The sequence below is a fragment of the Mustela erminea genome, chromosome 11 (genome assembly GCF_009829155.1).
Source record: "Mustela erminea isolate mMusErm1 chromosome 11, mMusErm1.Pri, whole genome shotgun sequence".
NCBI lineage: Eukaryota > Metazoa > Chordata > Mammalia > Carnivora > Mustelidae > Mustela > Mustela erminea.
Window position 1 is genome coordinate 89,274,709 of NC_045624.1, and position 19,813 is coordinate 89,294,521.

At 45.5% G+C, this 19,813-nt stretch overlaps 1 protein-coding gene across 3 annotated transcripts in view; it reads right to left on the reverse strand.

Annotated features, from left to right (window-relative positions):
- Positions 1 to 19,813, reverse strand: part of COG5 (component of oligomeric golgi complex 5) — a 293,532-nt gene that overhangs the window by 7,267 nt on the left and 266,452 nt on the right. For all 3 annotated transcript variants that reach the window (XM_032304091.1, XM_032304089.1, XM_032304090.1), the window contains 4 exons: positions 18,372 to 18,475; positions 14,211 to 14,448; positions 9,365 to 9,441; positions 356 to 482 (listed from right to left, as the gene is read on the reverse strand). In XM_032304091.1, coding sequence (XP_032159982.1) covers positions 356 to 482; positions 9,365 to 9,441; positions 14,211 to 14,448; positions 18,372 to 18,475 — 546 coding nt within the window. The remainder of the gene's footprint in view (positions 1 to 355; positions 483 to 9,364; positions 9,442 to 14,210; positions 14,449 to 18,371; positions 18,476 to 19,813) is intronic.

Below are 19,813 nucleotides of genomic sequence, written 5' to 3' on the forward strand. Positions count from 1 at the left end.
CTGAAGGAAGGTGGCAAGCCTGTGGTGCACCTTCTTGGCTCCCAAGGAACTTTCTGGATTAGCCACTGGCAGGAGGGCTAGCAAAAGTGGGGCCTCCATCAGAAAAGCTTTACGAACATGAGATACTTGAGCCATTATACTTAGAAGGTGAATTCGGGCTTCCTCGGGTAATTTGCACAGTGCTGAGAGAGTCCAGCTGGGGGTGGGGACTCTCCTTCTTGAATCACTCACTTCCAAGGCAGGGATTCGTGACCAAGTAAGGCAAGAGAAGGCCAGGAACGCAGTCCGTGAGTGGGGCTCTGGATTTACGGACTGAAGAGGGACCTGTAAGAGCATTCTGGCTTTACTTTATTACCTGAAAAGGGGACTTCAGCTCAGCGGGTGCTCTGGTAAACAAAAACTGAATAATGATGCTGAACGGAATAATGTCCCCCAGTGCGGGGCTGCTGGCCACATGCTCGCTTGTCTGGAAGAGCAGCGGTCTAAAGGAAGAACACGCAGTGGTTATTTCACATTGTTCAACCCTGAAAGAGGCGCTCTACTAGACTAGCGCGTTAGCAGATGCCAGTGGCATAGCGGAAGAGCGCTCACCTCGACTGGCGATTCCGTAGCCATTTCTTAGCCACCCCCCATTCTACCTGAAGACAGACAGACATAGACACACAAACACACCCCTAACCTATACGCTGTGGCAGGCTGACCTGCCCTTAACCTCCTTCCTTGGCTTACTGGCCTTCAGGTCTGACTCGATCTCCAGGGGGCTCAGCAAACCCCCCTCTTCGAGCTCATCTGATGACCAGGCCAGAATCAAAGCAACAAAGGAAGCTGCAGGTAGTTATAACCTCCAGCTTCTCAGCACGGTCAGAACTTCCAGCTTCCACTTCCCACAAAATCTTCGGGCCATAACCTAATGGGTAAATGTAAACACTGTCTACACCACTTTCAAATGGCAATTATGTCCTGTAGGAACACAATTATTTATTACCTTGCTGAACACCCCATCGAGACCTGTGCCAGCTCCCTTCCAATACATTACACATCTGGAAGGTCACCCCCCTCTATTTCACAGGGATGTGTGGGCAAATCCACCAGGCACCCGTCACCTACCACCTTTGCCAAAAGGCTGGCAGGAGTAACTGGAAACTTCCATTGACCTCTCCTTGGCTTTGGGCTCTGATAGACAGGAGGTAACTTCAGGCCCAGCCGTGGCGGCTGAATCTGAAGAGGAAAGATGGCAGCGCGGTGCCTCCACCAGGAGCAGAAACGGTTCAGCAGCATGTGAAACAGCTCTGTGTCCTGTGCTCTTCCCTCGCTCGTGCTAATCACTCCCATGCACACAGGAGGCCGGCACAACCCAGAGACCGGCTGCTTCCTCACACAGACAGCAAGGTTTCATGTCAATAGTCAGGAGTGCGCTCAACAGGCAGGTGGTTCTCACTGGATCCAGACTAATCTCCGATTTTTTTTTTTTTAAGATTTATATTTATTTATTTGAGAGACAGGGAGAGCGAGAGAGATCACAGAGGGAGAGGGAGAAGCAGACTTGCTGCTGAGCAGGGAACCCGATATGGGGCTTGATCCCAGGACCCCGGGATCGTGACATAAGCCTGAAGGCTGACACTTGACCATCTGAGCCACCTGGGCGACCTCTTGGAATGTCTTTATATTAACTATTCTGTAAATGAAATCTATCTCTGGTAAGGATTTTTCTAATTTCAAGTATTTTCTCAAATAACATAATCCTTTAATTTCTTTAGTTACTGTGGACACTTTTCAGGACATTTGTGTCGGCCATCACCAACAACCCATAAAGCTGCACACCGGGCCCTCCAGCGTTGGTGGCGGGGGGTGAGGGCCATCCTCATGTGTAACCCTGAGGCTGCGGCACCCCTGCCCTGATGATCCCCAAGGCCCAGTCATCCGGCAGCCGGGCGGTAGGCAGTGAGTCGGCACCTAGGAAGGTACGAAGCGGTTGCTGAGGGCGGTTCGGCATGCTCAGCGGGCACCCTGGAAGTCGCCATGCGCGGGCGGCGGTGTCCATCTGGCGAGGGCACCAAGATTAACCACCACAGCAGCTGCCATGTGCAGCATGCACCATTTGCGATTCCTGCAGATGACCCTACGAGGTCGGTAGTGTCCTGCCCCCATCCTGCACGTAGGTAAACTGAGGGGCAGAGAGAACACAGAAACCTAGAAAAGGGAAGAGTAAGGATTCGAACCCAGACAGCCTGGCTCTTAATTTTGCCATGCAGCCTCTTTGAGGATTATCAGCTGTAACCACGACTAGACCTGTTTTCAGAGCAGAGGGACTTCTCAGTGGGGAACAGAGAATCCCGGAAGAAGTACAATTTCTTTTTTCTTTTTTAAAAGATTTTATTTATTTATTTGACAGAGAGAAATCACAAGTAGGCAGAGAGGCAGGCAGAGAGAGGAAGGGAAGCAGGTCCCCTGCTAAGAAGAGAGCCCGATGTGGGACTTGATCCCAGGACCCCGAGATCATGACCTGAGCCAAAGGCAGGGGCTTAACCCACTGAACCACCCAGGCGCCCAAGAAGTACAATTTCAATTGTGAACAACTCCTGGAGAAAAGCCCGAGAAAAGGGAATGCTTACAGGATACCCCTGGAAGGACAGGCAGTCATTATTTCTTTGGGGGACCCCAAATTCTCTCAAAGTGGCCCTCCAGTCGCCTATGTACCTCAACCATATCACACAGTTTCCACCTGGCCTGACCTTCCGATCCTGCTGGGCAGTGAGTGGGACTGTCTTAAAGGCCTCTGGACACAGACTCGGGGTTGGCGTGGGGATGGAGCCCAGCTGGTCCCACTTCCCCAGCGGCAGTGCTTAGACGTCTCTAGCCCCGGTCCCCGGGTGCCCAGCAGCTGCCATTCCCAGAGAGCTCCCCGGAATGGCAATTCCAGCTGGTGTCTGAACAGTCTGCTTCCCGCATCGGGGACAAGGCTGCTCTGGCTCGAACTGTAACAGGGCAAAGAGGCAGTGGGGAGGGGTCCCTGCCTGGGGTCACAGGCTCATCCTGCAGGCCCGGCCTGGCTGACAGCCGCCATGAGGGATGTGGGGACCCACAGCTCGGGTGTTCCTGAGCCTTCTTTGCCTCTCTGGCCCAATGAGGCTTTCCCCTCGCCCCAGGAAAGCTCACTCTGCCTATGCCAGCTGATTTGGCAGGCTTCCACTTGAATCCTAGTCCACGACAGGAGGACACCCTGGGGGGCCAGTCCTGTGCGACAGTCCTTGACTTGGGGAGGAGCAGTCACATGGACTCCCTTCTACCTCTCCTATAGGATGACAACTAGACTTTGGTCCCACATCTCTCAGTGCTCTGCACACAGAGTCCTGGATGCAGGTGCTTTAGCATTCAGTCACGGGGAACATGGGACGTGCTCTGAAAACTCATGCATTTTCTTCCTTCTGAAAATGAGGATTACACAGCTGATTCAGCCTTTCTTTTACCTTTAGCCTCAGGGAGTTTCAAGTTAAAACAAGAAACATATTGGGGCACCTGGGTGGCTTAGTCGTTAAGTGCCTGCCTTCGGCTCAGGTCATAATCCCGGGGTCCTAGGATCGAGCCCCGCATCAGGCTCCTGCTCAGCAGGAAGCCTGCTTCTCCCTCTCCTACTCCCCACTGCTTGTGTTCTCTCTCACACTGTGTCTCTATCAAATAAAAATCTTAAAAAAAAAAAAAGAAAGAAAGAAATGTCTCTATAGCAATTATATTGCTTTAATAGTCTGAATACTATGCTTTTACTTTCCTCTAATAGATTCTTGATGCAAACTGCAAATGATACAAGGGCGAACAGGGAATGAGGACAGGACAAGAGGGAGGGAGGGACAGAGGGAGGTTAGCAGCTGACCCCGCTGGCTGATGGGCCCCAATAACCAGGCCTGGTGAAAACTGGTTTGTTTTTAAGCGGGATCTTTTCATCACCTGTCCCTTTGTAGCTCTGAGTCAGAGCAGTTATTTTTCTGCCAAGACCAAATCTTCCCCTCCAGCCAGTAACAGAACTGCCAAAAGAGCCATGGAGAGCAAAACTGGACTGGATTCCACACCATGCATCACTGGCATAGTTACTTGCAAGCATCACATGCAGACATTTCAGTTCTGGTGCTCATTTTAAGAGCCTGAAAGAACCCAGCATGAGCACTTCCCTTCCCCCTGACTCCAGGTGGAATTTGAAATACTGGCAAGTTAAAAAATAAATCTCCATCTGAGGTGATATAAGGAACAAAAGGAAATTAATTAAGATGTTATAAAACGCAGCTACCCCAAACGCCGCAATACCCTTCTCAGAGAAGAGTGCTGGAGATAGAGCAGCGCTTCCGAGGTGAACCCTGGCACACGGCCGGCAGTAGGCAGTCGGAACTCATCATGGAGTAGGTCCTGAGATAATGTCATCTCTGCAGGAGGGACCTCCACACGGCAGGCCGATTATGAAGTAAAGTGAGACTGTGTGTCCTTATGTCCACATCCGCCATCAGGGGTGGCCCAAGCCACTCGGCATACCCCATTCCAAACCTTTGGGTGAGGGGCCTGGAGGGTGGCACGAGCACGGGGAATGTGCACGGGTCCCTGCAACCGGCAGAGAAATGGAGGGAGGGAAGGGAAACACACGTCCGCCCGGCACAGGACCCATGAGGGCCTCCTTTCTGGAGAGGGGAAGGGAAAGCTGTCGGCTTGCAGGATGGGAACCCAAAGAGTGTGGCAGTAGGGGCCCTGTGGGTCCCCGGGGAACAGAGCAGGAGGCTGATGGCTGTAGGTAAGTCAGGGCTCTAAGTAAAGAGGGAAAGAAAACTCGCGGGTTCCTTTCTTAGGGTCTAGACATCATCAACCGCAGCAGAGCAGGTGGGAAAGGAGGGAAGGTTTCAAGCAGATGTCCTCTAGGAATCACAGTGTACATGTGGCTCAACATTCTTCAGGTATGTTCTGGAAACCTGTGTATACCAGACAGCGGCGAGAGACAGAACTGCAGACATAGCAAGTAGTCACCACTATGGTGGGGTCCCAGATTCTCTTCACGCTGACATTCTCCTGGATGGCTCAGATAAGCTCTAGGTGCTATTCTAGAACCAGGGTGAAAACAAACGGGAACTTCTGGAATAAGCTCTGTTTGCGGTGGTGACAAGCACAAGCCTTGGGATCAGGCAGCCCTGGGTCTGGAAGGCAGTTCTGGAACTCCCACATGACATTCAGACACGTAGCCCTGTCAAGTGACCCCTTTCAGGACCAGTGCCTTCTGGGTCACTCTTGCCTCGGAAGTGTGGTGGAGAAGACGAAACCATAAAGTGTCAGGGAAGCCCTTAGCACAGGCTGAGCACCCCGTGAATGATCCAAGAGGGACTGCTGGAATGAAGGTGGGGCTCAGCTAACTACACAGCCCTCCCTGTTTGCCAGGTGCTCCTAGCTCTGCCCAAGTATCAGCAAACAACGAACGAAACCAGGCCCAAGACGGGGCTGCCGTCTGGCTGCAATGCTGAAGTCTGCAACTGGGAACAGAGAACCCAGAAAACTTGGGGAAAGAGCTGTTTCTGGGGATGGACTCACAAGTACAAAGAAAGGCGGGCATACAGTTGGGGGTCCTGATGCTCGAGCTGGAAGCGGCAGAGACGGCTGCCCTTCCTTCCACAAACATGCTGGTGGAGCGGCGGCATGGCAGGTAGCGCCCACTGGGGACGTAGAAAACCCTCCCACGCCCACAGTTAAAACCAGCAGACACGAATTCTAAACACCAGGGTTACTGCAGCTTCCCTTCTATCACCCCTCAGGCCAAAGGGCCCCCCAGAGCAGCCCCTGTCCCCCGATGGCTTTCATCAAAGCTCACATAACTCCCAGCAGAGCATGCTGTGGGCATAGTTCAGGGTCAAAGCTGTGCCCTCTGGAGCAAAGGCGTTGGGGCCTGCGCGAAGGCAGGTCTGTGTCCCTGCACTGGTAAGAGCATGAGGTCCCTCTTCTGTCCCTTGTCTCACAAGCATCTGCACTGAGAATGTCAAGTCGGAGCTTCCAGGCCCCTGGCCAGGCAGAGCTAGGGTAACCACCCTTGCAAAACCCACTTAGGGGACAAGGCCATGCTCTAGAGGGACGGAAAAGGATGGGGCCTTGCAGCGCTGAACCTGTGTCTCGTGTAGAAATATTGATCACCCAAGGGCAAATCCCTAATGTCAGCGGCATTCTGAGGCCACACTCTGTCCTGGGGAAGAAAACAATTCCTGCTGCCTAAGAAACTCTAATGGAGACAGTAGAATGTAAATGTATGCAAGAAGCTTGCTGGCCGAATTCAACAGTCCACTAATATTACCATCAAGAAGCAGGCACCCTGCAGCAGATGGCTGTGTGATGGGGGGAAGGAGTGCCCGCAAAGGCCCGTGTGGCTGGGTGTCTGGTGGGGTGGGGGTGGGGGGGTGCCACACCTGTGGTCTGGACTGGAGGGTCTCTGGCTGGTGCTGTCCCTGTCCCTCCCAAAGAGGTCCCTGGCTAAGAGGTCTGCCTCTTAGCCAGACGTAGGCCAGCCAGCTGGGTTTTGGTGGTTTGCCTGCCTATTTTTCTCACCCCCCCCATTACATAATGTTTTAGAATATTTTGTATTATTTTTTAACTTCCTTGTTATTTTTAAATAGCAATAACACTACAAGAGGACTTTAAAATATATTTACTGGCTTTTCTAACTGCAAATATAAAACAACCAAGGCAAAAACCATGGAAAATATAGAAAACTTCTAAAGGGAATATCGCTAGTGACAATCCTGCTATCCTCAAATTTTGATGTTTATCCTTCTTGACTTTTCCTCTCCAAACATACACTTATTGACTTAAAAATAGGAAGGATCAGGGCTCCTGGGTGGCTTCGTTGGTTAAGCGACTGCCTTCGGCTCAGGTCATGATCCTGGAGTCCTTCATGGCATCCGGCTCCCTGCTCAGCAGGAAGTCTGCCTCTCCCTTGGACCCTTCCTCCCTCTCGTGCTCTCTCTTTCAAATAAGCATATAAAATCTTTTAAAAAATTTTTAAAAATAAAAGAAATAGTAGGGATCATATCGTATCTACTGTTTAGTAGCCGGCTTTTCATTTCATGATGCATTAAGAATTTATTTTCCCAATTTTTAGACACCGACCAGCAATATAACTCGTGAATGGCTACCTACAGCATGAGTGTTTTAAATTACACATTGATCGCTCGTTAATTTCTGAATCCAGACACAGGTACTAGAAGGTGTCACCACTGGAACTTCAATCGCTCCGTCAGAGAGGGTTCTCCTGAGAGGCCCGCGAGGGCTGGCGACAGACTCCCCTCTGACAACAGAACTGGCTGACAACAGAACTGGTTTCACGCAAAACTGTCAGAACCCATCTCCCACGCCGTGATATGACTTTAAAAGCACAGGGATGAAAGCACATCGAAGGGTAAGCACCATTTTAATTCATACATGTGCAATAAACAATGAAACATGGCAGCTGGGGCTATCAAAAATAATAGCCTAATCTTAATATGGCAAATCCCAAATCACAGCTTTCCCACACCTTTTCCCAACCCTGGTTGGTTAATGACCTCCACTGAGCCGGCTGAATCTGTTAACTCAGCATCGATTTGTCACCCAACGGGGATTGCTGGGTTATCATACTACTCAGTAAGTGACTTTACGGGAGTCTTATTGGGGTTATTTTCATGGTACAGGCAGGGAACTGGTGGATCAGTGATCTCAGGACCTCCTAATCACTCAGCCTGTCTGTGTTTGGTACTGCCAAACCCTAACGCTTCAATAAAATACATAAATACTTTTTAAAAGGTCTGAGCTGATCCAAAGATATTATCTGGAAACACGTGTGGTCCAACTTTAAGGCTTTTTAAAAACCCAACTCTGTATAGATGGGCATTTAAGAAAAATGATTCAGTCTCTTGTTTTGGCCTTAAAAAGAACTCTTTGCCAATTACAAATACACAAGACAAAGCATGGGGCTCCCTTTCAATCAACAACCTTGGATTCTTGTGTTTTAAGTGACATTTAAGTGACTGATTTTTGTACTATCGAAAGCCTGGATGACATAAGACAGTGAAGCAGTCATTTAAAGGACATGCTTCTTATTGATTGCTCTAGTTTCTAGTTCTGAGTCAGTTTTTAGAAAACTGCATGCCTGGAATCTCTTACCTTATCTTTATAAAGAAACAGTCAAAGACCATTATGGTATTGGATATTATGGATAGTTACATCAAGGTTTCCCATCTGGTATGCTGTGGTCACAAAATGGGTTTAAGTATCATGTTTGGTTCCCTCGGCCCTCAGGGTTGGTCATCTTTTCGTATGTATAACATTCTCTGTGCCCCACAATGTGGCAAAATTTGGAAAGTTCTGGTTTATTGAATAAACAGCCCAAACAGTTGTTAATTTATTCAGTGTTCCTTACAATCTAAACCGGTAGGAGGCCTATCTAAGCATTCAGTGCTGAAAAGGATTTTCCCATACACTGGTATATCTTAGTGAATTTGAATTAACATACTGTTTTTCTCTTTGAACTGGTCTCTAGGAAGTTCAACCCTCAATTTTGTGCTCTACTGCATTAGCCATCTTGATCCTAAATTATCTGTACCATTTCTAGTCATTCCCTACATTTCACTGCTAAACTCAATTCTCTTAAGATTCTATTAACAGTTTTGCTATGGAATGTAACTCTGACATTTTTATTTTCATTACAAAATTTTTTTTTAAAGATTTATTTATTTGAGAGAGAGGGAGAATAAGTGAGAGAGAGAGCACATAAGCAGGGGCAGAGTGAGAGGGAGAAGCAGACTCCCTGCTGAGCAGGAAACCAGAAGCCATGAAAGACTCAGTCCCAAGACCCTGGGATCCTGACATAAGCTGAAGGCAGACGCTTAACCAACTAAGCCACCCAGGTGCCCAACCTCTGACATTTTTAGAGGTAGGTTAGAATGAAAATGATAAATGAACAAATGAAAATTTCAGAAAAAAGAGGTCTACATAATTACGAACTGCCTGTTATTACTACTCAATGTATTTTGGTAAGAATGGAGAGTAAAAAAAAAAAAAAATCCCCCTTAGAAAGAGCATAATAAAATGTATCAGCTCAGTCTTGTAAATTTTAATTCAAAAATCATGCACACACACGCGCGCGCACACACACACACACACACACACACACACACACAACTCTGCACATAATTCTGTATGGGTTTCTGGTTTGAATAATAACTTTTAGGATAAATCACGTGCAATAGCTATTGTTGTAGGTCACAAAACAGCTGAATATTGGCAATTTCATAGAGCTCAACATGAACAGTGGGGAAGGATTTGACAGCTAACAGGATATGGATATATCAACAGCAATAGCAGAACTACGTCTCACCTGAATGACCTCAGCATTCGATAGGACTTTCCTAAATCAGACACTCTTCTGCAGAACGGACCCACAGCCAACTCCATCTGAAACAAGAGAAGATACTCCACAGCATTAATGCGAGAATCCTGCGTCCAACTGGGCTCACATCTGGCTCACAGAAAGTTGCAGACTGCCGTACACCTAATTTCATCTGGACTGTGTGGCACGTTTTAAAAGTGAACTAAATTTAACAAAAGGCATGAACTTAGATGACTTTTGCTTTTATTTACTAAAGGAGCATAACATGAGACCATTCCTTCAAGAATACAGAAAAATATTTTTTGGTTATGCGAAATGAGGAAATTCGGATATTTTCTCCACTGAAAAACTGGAGAAGGGAAGGTTTTTAAGACTGTGCGCCTATATTTGAAGTAGGCATCACAAACCTCTTTATATTAAGTAGAAACCATGACAACTCTTAGCAAGCTGGTCCAAGTGATTAGAAGCATGGACTCTGGAGGCAGCACACCTGTCACAACGCCAAGGCTACAGCGACCAGTTGTGTGGCCCTGGACTTCACTTCCCTAAGTTCCAGGCTCCTCGTCTGTCAAACGGAGACAACGCTAGCTCATGTGGAATTACAAAAACCAAACAGGTGATTTCACAAACCAGTCTGTGCATGGCACCTAGCAACTGCTTGTTCCATGTTGAAAATTATTAACAGTATTTTTCAAACCTTCCCCCTTTTACATTATTAGCAATTAATTTGCTTCTTGACTCAAGAACTGTTGGTTTTATCGCTCTTTATTTTCCTTCTTTGGCTGGAAATTTTACTTGTCATTAAATGGAGTTTTAGGCTCTCTGTTCTTTAGGTTAAGTAAATAAAAAGAAAAATCCGAGGCAATAAAGTCTAGATTCCTCCTAAATTTGAAAGAGCTCCCTAAAGGTTGACTAATTTATCTTCTCATCACCATGTGTAATGTGGTGCCTGGCAACTAACAGGGAGTCAGAAATGTTCATCACATGAGTGATTGTTTAGGTCTCCTCAGATTTGCAGGGGCAGGAGATCTGAGCAGTATTCTAGAGGGATAACCAACAGGACAGAAGCCCCACTCTCCATTACTTTTTTTCAGACATTTTCTAAGCTGTTTTCTACCAGGGTCCTGTCGATAGCAAGAACAGAGAAATGGTTTGTCATCGGAGTTCCAGGTCTGTGAAAACTTTGCACTTGCTAGATAAAGAACAGAGAGCCTAAAACTTTTTTTTTCAATTCACCATCTTCAAAGATTAAACCAAAAATCCTTTGCCTTAGCATTTGAGCAGCACAGAATGTTACAAAGTTACGATATGAGAGAATATGACCTTGAACAGCTGTATAATCTATGATGGTACAGATTTCTATGCCAGACTACAATTTCAAAATGTTAGATGTTTAAAATAAATAAAGGACCCCCAGCGTCCTGAAAAGCATATTCTTCTGCCAGACTTCATGAAACAATAAAGGCCATGTTTCCAAAGGGCAGAAGTGTTCCTTTTAGAGGAGGTGACTCTGCAATTAGCTGTGGACACATGAGTGGCAGGTACAAGTGCCTCTCTCCTGCTGCCAGTTTGCGGGGAGCAAGTGGTCAGCTGCAGGTGCAGTGAACTAATTACCAAGTGGTTCCTGCCCCACCGCAGACATTTGGTTAACCACGGGGCATCTCCTGATACTTCCACGGCTCTCCCGCCCTGACACTGTTCAGGAGAAAAGGCAACTGCAATGAAAATCTTTATTATTTTCTTTTCTAAATGTATATATTCAGGCAAATATGAAATACATATATACATATATTTAAAGGGCGCCAGAAGACCTATAAATAGAAACTGCTAGGAGGACCACTGAATCAGTATTTCATGTCAGCTCCACGAGCCATCCTTTCCCTCCGGGAAGAAATGAAATTGAGGGGCGGAGGGAAGTGGGTGCTTCAGAGGGCTGGGGTGGGGGAAGGGAGGGACAAATCCCCCCCCCCCCAGTAGACCCCAGTGGCCTTGAGCAAGTGGGAGTGTTTTAGAATTGCTGTGTGATGAGTGCAGACACAGAGAGCATGTGGTCACAGTAGGAAATTAATTACCTGTAGGAAACCACCTCATGCCCATGACCTGATTCCTAAGGAGACTGTATGTCAGGTACTTCCCTTGCCACGAACCCTCCAGATGGCACCTGGCAACTACTTTCTCCCCCTCACCTGTCCAACAGTGCCAGGAGGGACAAGATAGGATTCCTAAAGAAACCTTTAAACTCTATCATTGTCTGTCTTTGCAACCGGACCGAATGACAAACTATTCAGCAATCCTAAGCCTACGCCACGGGTCTCTTCCTGAGCTCTTTCTCTTTCTGCTATTTATGCCAGAATGAGTAGGCACTTTTATCACAAGAACACTTAAAACCCAGAGAGGATTTGTGTGTTCTTGATTCCAATGGCCTCAATGGCTGTGTTTCATTTTGAATACAAACTGATAGAACTTTCAATAAGAAGGCAGTCAAAAGGCTTTCTAGTCCCCAGGTGCTGCCTGTTGTGAAAATGAACAACGTTGGGATCATACCTACATGTTTTGACTCACCCGGGGAAAATACACCCAACCAAGCACGGTCGTGAAAGCTGAGGGGTAGCATCACGGGACAGCAGGGGTGGCAAGAGACCACATCAAATTAAAACCCCCAATTCACTGTCATTTTCTTAAAAATGGGGGGGGGGCGGCGTAGGTGGATCCTGTTTACCAAAGCCACTGGTCACAAATGGGACGGCGCTTCTACCTGTCTCTCCTGCGTCCACAAGCCGCCGGGTGGGGAACCATCTGCAAGGTGAGGGGCTGGGCAGGGTGCTCTGAAAACTGGGACACACTGTCCGGGAGGGAACAAAGGAATCAGCACCACAGGCAGTGCAGCGACCCGTGTCACGGCGGGGGGCTTCACACTGAATAAATGATGCAGTTTCTCTATTGAAGGAATGGAAAACAGGATGCCCTGGAGCTTAAGTTAGTGGTAAGGACTAATGAGTTTCATTTATCTTACCGGAAGGGACCTGAGAAAAGGGCCAGTGGGTTGTGCAACACTAGAGAGAAGGGGCGCCCGATCAAAGTCTGAATAATGCAGTTTCTGAGGGGGTGGGAGCTCAACGTGCCACCAGGGGCTTTGCATTTTGAGCAGGTGCTGGCTGCAGGAGCAAGGGTTACAGGACAATGCCTTCCATCCTTCAGGACTCAGAAGAGAAAACTCGGGCCGAACAGGCTGCCTGGCGTGGCGCCGGCACTCATTTTGGCCATCTCCCGCTCACTGCCACTCTCCTCGGACTGGAAGTGCTGCCTCCAGGAAAGTGACTCAAGAACCAGCTGGAGCAGAATGCAAATCAACTGGTGGGGGAGGGAGGCCCGCTGAGGGAAGAGGAGAGGAAAATAAAAACAAAATTCAGGCGGAAAGGGGGAGACAAGAGAACAGACGCTCATTTCAGTAGAGCCCACAGTGTTTTTAACAAACAAGAGCAGGACTTGGTGCGTCCTGGTGTTTTCAGTCCCTGAGCAGCCCGTGACCCCAGTAGGGGACTTACAGACAGTCCTCTTTAAGCTGAGGTTTACCTGTAGCATTAATGCAAAGTGTACACGGGCATGAGAAGGAAGCTTCTGAAAATGGGAAAGATCAAAGGAGCAACATTAATGGTAACATTTAATTCCTATTTTTAGGTCTAGGCTACCTAAGGTATATTTCCCAAAGGAATACTATGGTCTAGTGGCAGGCATATCATTTGAGGATGAAAATGACTAATTCTAGACCAATTAGTATGCAAAGAGCCCAGATCTTGAAACACTCAACAATGTACCTGTTCCTTCTGGACAGGTATGAATGAGTCTGACAACCACCCTCCATACAAGGAGTCTCCCACATCTGCTCCTCGGTGTGGGAATAATGAATCCAGACTCGCTCCCAGATACACACAGGGATAAATAAGAACATTAAATACAACTACCTTTATTAGCTGGGAGATCTGGCATATTATGAATAATCCATCTGAATAACTCCTGTAGATGAGTAAAGTTAACAGTTCTGAAAAGCATAAAAAATGAGTCCATCTTTGACATGCTACATAAATACGAGTGATCTGTTTCGGCACCTTTTTATTCACGGGTATGTTTGAGGTGTTTCTTCTTTGCCTCTAATACTACTGGAAGCCTTCAAAAAAGTCTGTCTAAAAAAAAAAAAAGGAAAACCCCTGTTCTATAAGAGGTGATCATGGTTTGAGAGCCTGGAATGATTTCAAGGGCGGCCAAAGACCAGAAAGGTACTCTGTTCAACAGAGGGAAACCAATCAGCCCGCGATGTACATGGCCCACTGGATACAAATGGATTCGAACGTTGTCTTGGAACACTGAGCTGGCCTCTAGGGGATTACAGATGCACTGGGAGTTCTTTCTCTTCACAGGAAAACAGTATTTGAAGGAAATGTCATTGCCTATCTTAATTCCCAGCAAAATTAATCAATTACTCTTCTCAATACTAACCTCATGGGATAATAAAATAGTAAGAAAGCCCTACATTATGTAGAAGTGAGATATGTTTTGTCCTATGGAATGAGCTACTTCACCTTAACCTTGAAATCTCAAAGATGAGGGATGATTCATTCATTAAATACAAAGAGGAAAAATCTCTTTTTCTCTTGTATGAAAGGTATGAAAGTCTCTTTAAACTCTTCTCTTTTTCTTACCAGTTTAGTTTAAGAATTTTTTTTTTTTCTGCTTCAACTCTTTAAAACACTAAAGAATATATACTTAGTCTTTCAATGAATAGATAATGTGGGGGTGGAAATGCACCCCCCCCTTGTAGCTGTGGAGCTCCATTTACCTGAGCAAAATCAGCAGCAAGTCGTACTTTCCCACCTTCACCAAGAGGTCGTATGAGACTGGCATTGCGAATAAAAAGTTCAATTGCTCTTTGGGCGATAGCTTCTGTGTTGTCAAAGACAAAATCCAAGCATTCAAAGTGTTTAAAGTAGTCACTCATAACTCTGGCAATGAAACCCTGAAGCTCCTTCATGTACAGAGAACAAGGAACATCAGGCTTTCCTGAGCAGGGTAGTGACCTGCGAAAGGGAAAAAACAGCTGATGTACTAACAGCTACCATTCAACTTTTGCCCACCACCGCCCCCACCTGCTATTTCAATCCTAAACCATTTTTTCCCCCGTAGTGGTTAAAAAGGTATTGCTTATTTTTACTAAGAATTAAGGAGCATAAAACAATGTTTAAATTATAAAGACTGTTTTAAGATGCTAGGAAGATTACTGAAGAAATCTTAGCATCCCTTTACCTAGAGATTATTAAGAATGAAACGGCCAACCATCTGTCTCGGGTGATTCATACAGTGCCTTATGCACTCTCTGACCTCTCAAGGTCCTTCTCAGCTTTACGAATCTCCATGCACTCATATGTTTTGCCTGGTTAGTGAATAAATCAATAATGAAGCCTGAAATAGCATTTTACACTTTGTAAGGGCAGAAAACACTGCCTTCCCCAAACAAATTCTTGGCAAAGATATTTCTGCTCCTGTGCTATTTAATCTGATCAGCCCAATAGTAGATTTCTGCCTGTGGGACTGGTTATGCAACAATACACATGGTATGCAATTTTTTCCTCCCAGATGATGAGGTTTGCAAAGGCTTTAATTTGGATCAACAGATGATGCCAGCTGATGCTCCATGAAATACTATTTATAATTTATAAGTGTTTATAATTGCTCTTTAAGGAATATATTAAAAGAATGTGAAATATTTATAGGAAAGAAGTTATACCAAAATTAGAAATCACCTGATATTAATTAGCTAACCAATGAGATCATTGGCTACAAAGTGCTGAATCGTCTTCAAAAAAATGAGTGTTTCCATATTCTGGGAATGACGTAGAAAAAGTGGCAATGGTCTAAAGAAGAATAACAGATATGACTCAAATGCCTAGAGCAAGAGAATGAGGCGAACTTAATTATTTTCAAAGACAGCAATGAATGCTTATTATCAGAGGATGTTAACCAAAGGTCTTCTATTTCCAGAAGCAGATAGAAATAGAGAAACCAGTCCTAAGTTCCAGAAGGGAGAGAGTTTGTTCAGGTGTAAAAGAGAATGTCCTAACTAAGGCAAGGCCATGGAGGGGGAGCATGACAGACCCACTGCTGCCTGCAGGATCACAGCCAAGTGCTGCTCGGTACAGGCTCAGCTGACAACAGCAATCTTAGATGGGTTTGGCTGTGCCAGATTCAGACCGTTGCACAGCCTATCTTTGTTCAGTTCAACAGACTAGGTTGGAGGGGGGAAAAAAGGTACCAATCTTGTTCACGTTTTTTTTGGCTTTATCGAAAGCACTGTGGTTGCCTTGAGCTACTCCAGAGGAGTGTTTCAAGGGCTTTTATCTGGTCAGTTGAAATTATTTCCATGAAGATTAGAAAACAATATACTATAACCAGTTCCAGGGGAACCTGGGTGGCTCAGTGGGTTAAGCCTCTGCCTTCGGCTCAGGTCATGATCTCAGGGTCCTGGGATGGAGCCCACATCAGGCTCTCTGCTCAGCGGGGAGACTGCTCTCCTCCCCCGCCTCCCCACCCTGCCTGCCTCTCTGCCTGCTTGTGACCCCTGTTAAATAAATAAATAAAACTTTGAAAAATAAATAAATAAAACCAGTTCCAAGCACATGGCAATATAAGTAAAATAATCCACCAGACAAAATTTGGAAATAGGTATTATCAATTCTTAGTATGGATTAGAAGCTTGATTTAAATTTATTAGCATATGAAATGTGCCTGGTCATGGCTACAGCACAGTTTTCCCAATTACGCTGAAGCTTTTAGAAAGAGATTTTCAGCTGATCCAGTGCAACCGTAAGCTGTGCAGAAATGTAAGGGTCTTTATCAAGAAAGCCTGTGTGTGCAAGCTGAAGGCAGAAGGACTAAGCAGATGCACACCTGAAAAGTGACAGATGATCACCTTCAGGTCCCCTATCTTTTGGGGGCGTGCGCGCACTCTCCCTGCAGCCGAGGGGCTCATCCGTCACTTCAGGATCTAGGGTCTTCCTACTTTTACTGCCCTTCCTCCCCCATTCAAGCTATAATCAGAGATGAGTCATTTTACTTTAAATGAAAGAATTTCAATCAATGTACTACGTCCATCAGACATTTACATTTTGAGCTTTCTCTAATTTGGAGAAAAACACACTGGTCCTATTAAATACATTTCATATACCAGGAGACTGTGTTGGGTGTTACTTTTTAAGTAGCAGAGGGATTCTGTAACCACACTCCATATACGGCCAGCTGACAAGGTAATCTGCTTTATTCCTTTTACCTAGAATAAATATAGAGGGCTTTCAAGGGCAGCTGTTCACTACTATTTTTCCTAGTGTGACCCCTGGCCCTACTATAAAAGTGATTCCTACTTCTTGACTAGTTTCATCTAACTTCACCTTTTATTTCATTCAAGCCACACATTTGATATGGGAAATGAAATGACAGAATTCCTAGTAATTACTAGTATCAAAGTTCTAGAAAGTGAGAAAATTACTGCCCTGGGGCAATAATTCCAAATATCTCAAATGTCTGCCATATGTAGACAGAGCGGAAATGGGACTGTTAAAAGCCATTTGGGGGAAAAATTAAGGGCAGTGTTACACACCTTAAAATAATGCTTCCTACTTGTGGCAACATATGACCGGTCATCTGGCTCCCTAGTATTTAAGCAAACTAGTAAGGACATACCTACTAGGGAGACCAACTTTAATGCCCAGTCCACTGGCTACAGGCAGTAGCTGCGGTTCCCTAACGTAAACAGCAGCTGAGGTAAGTAGCTGAGCACTCTTACAGAATGAGCCTTCGCTTTCTGCTTCCTTCTCACAGGCATCGAGGATTGGTCTAACTGGGACATTTCAGATCACTTCTGAGCAAAATGCATTTCCTTCCAAATACTGCTAAGTCAGCAGTTTTGTATTCTTAGCTCCAAATATTACTGCATTTTGTGTATAATATACTTGACCCTCTGTGCTTCATTCCACTATTAAAAAGAGGGATAACTTTTTACCCTTCAAATGATATTTTGTGAATGAGATACGGGGTTTGAAAAATTAAAGGACAGTGTAAAATTCACACAGTTTTCTAGCAACAGCTAGACTAGTGGCTGGACATTTAATAATGTAGATATTTAAACAATATGAAAAGAAATACAAATAGGAAAATTCTAAAACAGTAACTATGAATTAGGAAGATAAAACACATATCTACGCAATAGTATTCAAATGTTTAGCTCTAGAGTATGGTTAAGAAAAATCACTCAAAGCATGTGCAAATAACTATTCCAAATTCTCTACAAATAATGTCTTAATACAGGGAGCTCAAACCATTTTCCTCTCCTTAAAAACATTTCAGTGAATATTAGGTTAAAACCTATGATTTTTATTCTCAAGACACATAGGATACAGGTAAGCCGTACTCCCGTAAACAGCTGTGGGATGGTCCCGAAGCACTGATTAGGCCAGGTGTGACACGACCAGATCAGACTGCCACAAGACTCTGAGAAATGAAAGTGATTCTTGCAGGGGTCTGGATGCAGCGTGCCTTCAAGGCCAGAGCAGGATTCAGACTAGCATCGTGGCACAGCTGGGACATTTTATATAAGAAATAACATGCCTACGCCAGAAGCTTAAGTACAGGGCATTTGTGAGAAAGAAGGATCAGGATCAGCTTGAAAAGAGAAGATGGTACCAGCGACCAGAAATCCTGCAGTGCCAAGCTGAGTCCTGCAAATGTTAATGATTCTGTTTCAATGACAGGAGAGAAAGGATGAAAGCAAGAACTGAAAAATTTTAATCAGCTAATGGTGCTCACAATGGATAAAGTAGTATGAGGTTGGAGGCCAAACCGGTCATAAGAGGAACAAGGCCTACAGGGCAACAGGGAGGAAGGGCGGAGGTGCGTGAGAGAAAAACCAATGTGGCAAAGGCTAGTGAAGACTGTGGTTCAAAATGCTTACCCAGAAAAATCTTCCTGATGCATGGTGATGATTATGGCCTCTATAGCGTCTCCCACTGAAGTCAGCAAGGGCTGCAGAGCGCTTCCCATAAGAGCATGGACTGTCTAACAAGAAAAAGGAAGGACAGGCAAAATTAAAGACCAACACAAAGAAATGGGAGATGGGAGAAGCAGCCTTTTTTTTTTTTTTTAAGATTTTATTTATTTATTTGACAGACAGAGATCACAAATAGGCAGAAAGGCAGGCAGAGAGAGGAAGGGAAGCAGGCTCCCCGCTGAGCAGGGAGCCCAATGCGGGGCTCCAACCTAGGACCCTGGGATCATGACCTGAGAGGAAGGCAGAGGCTTAACCCACTAAGCCACCCAGGCACCCCTGGGAGAAGCATTCTGACTAGAAGTTTTTTATATCAAATCCCAACTATATACAGTGTTTGAACTGTAATAAGCTCAAGAGAAGCCTGTTCCTCTCCCAACTGCTGCTGGGAGTGATCCTTAAAGCCAATAATATCTGGAACATGGCTCTGCAAATTTCAACTCCCCCACTCCTCTCAAATTTTCAGGAAGTTTCATGGTCAAATGAGCTCCTGGAGGAAGGAGGAGTGAGGAGCAGTACTACGTACAAAGGTCAAGTGTACAAAGATCAAATGAACACATTTTGTGGTTTCTGAAAAGGATGAGGGGAGACCAAAAGTCATTCTTCAAAACTGGAACAACATCGTATGGCTGTAACCAGAGGGATTGTAATACATATGCTTGTGGTTCTTACAGGGCAGAAGAGTGAGGCATTTCATGGATTAAGTTCCTATTCAGTAGGCATACTTTTGGTACTTGGTGCCATCTTCCCTTCCCAATTTTTGTCACAGACACCTAGTACTAGGGCCTCTGGCATGGGCATTTGCTACTGGCCTCTAGTGGATCTAGCACAGGGATGCCACTATGAAACCGACAATGCATGGGACAATCTCCCACAACAAAGAACTACACAGCCTAAAATGTCAACAGTGCCAAGGCTGAGAACTGTTTGACAGTGAGGTATGATCACTGGTTAAGTTACAAAGACCCCTTGGCCTTAGTTACAGGTTTTTAGTGGGAAAATACTGACTGGGACTAAGTATACACTTAAAATCTAAAATTCAAATATATATATTTCAATGATGATTACATACAGTGGAGATGCATGGCTTTTGCCTCATATGAATGCTAGAAATCAATCAGAAAACGTTAAAATAAAGAAAACTTATTCATTAAATTCCTAAGTGTCATCTCTAGCCCTTAGTCTCTGATAAAAGTATGCATACTGTCTGTGGGGACAGAGAGCAAGAGGGAGGCAAGGAGAGAGCGAGAGCGAGTGAGCAACGCCTGAGCAACAGCACAGAGTCTGCCCTCAGGGAGTTCACAGTCTAGTGACAGCAGAGAACAACTTACAGTCCCATCAAAGCTGTA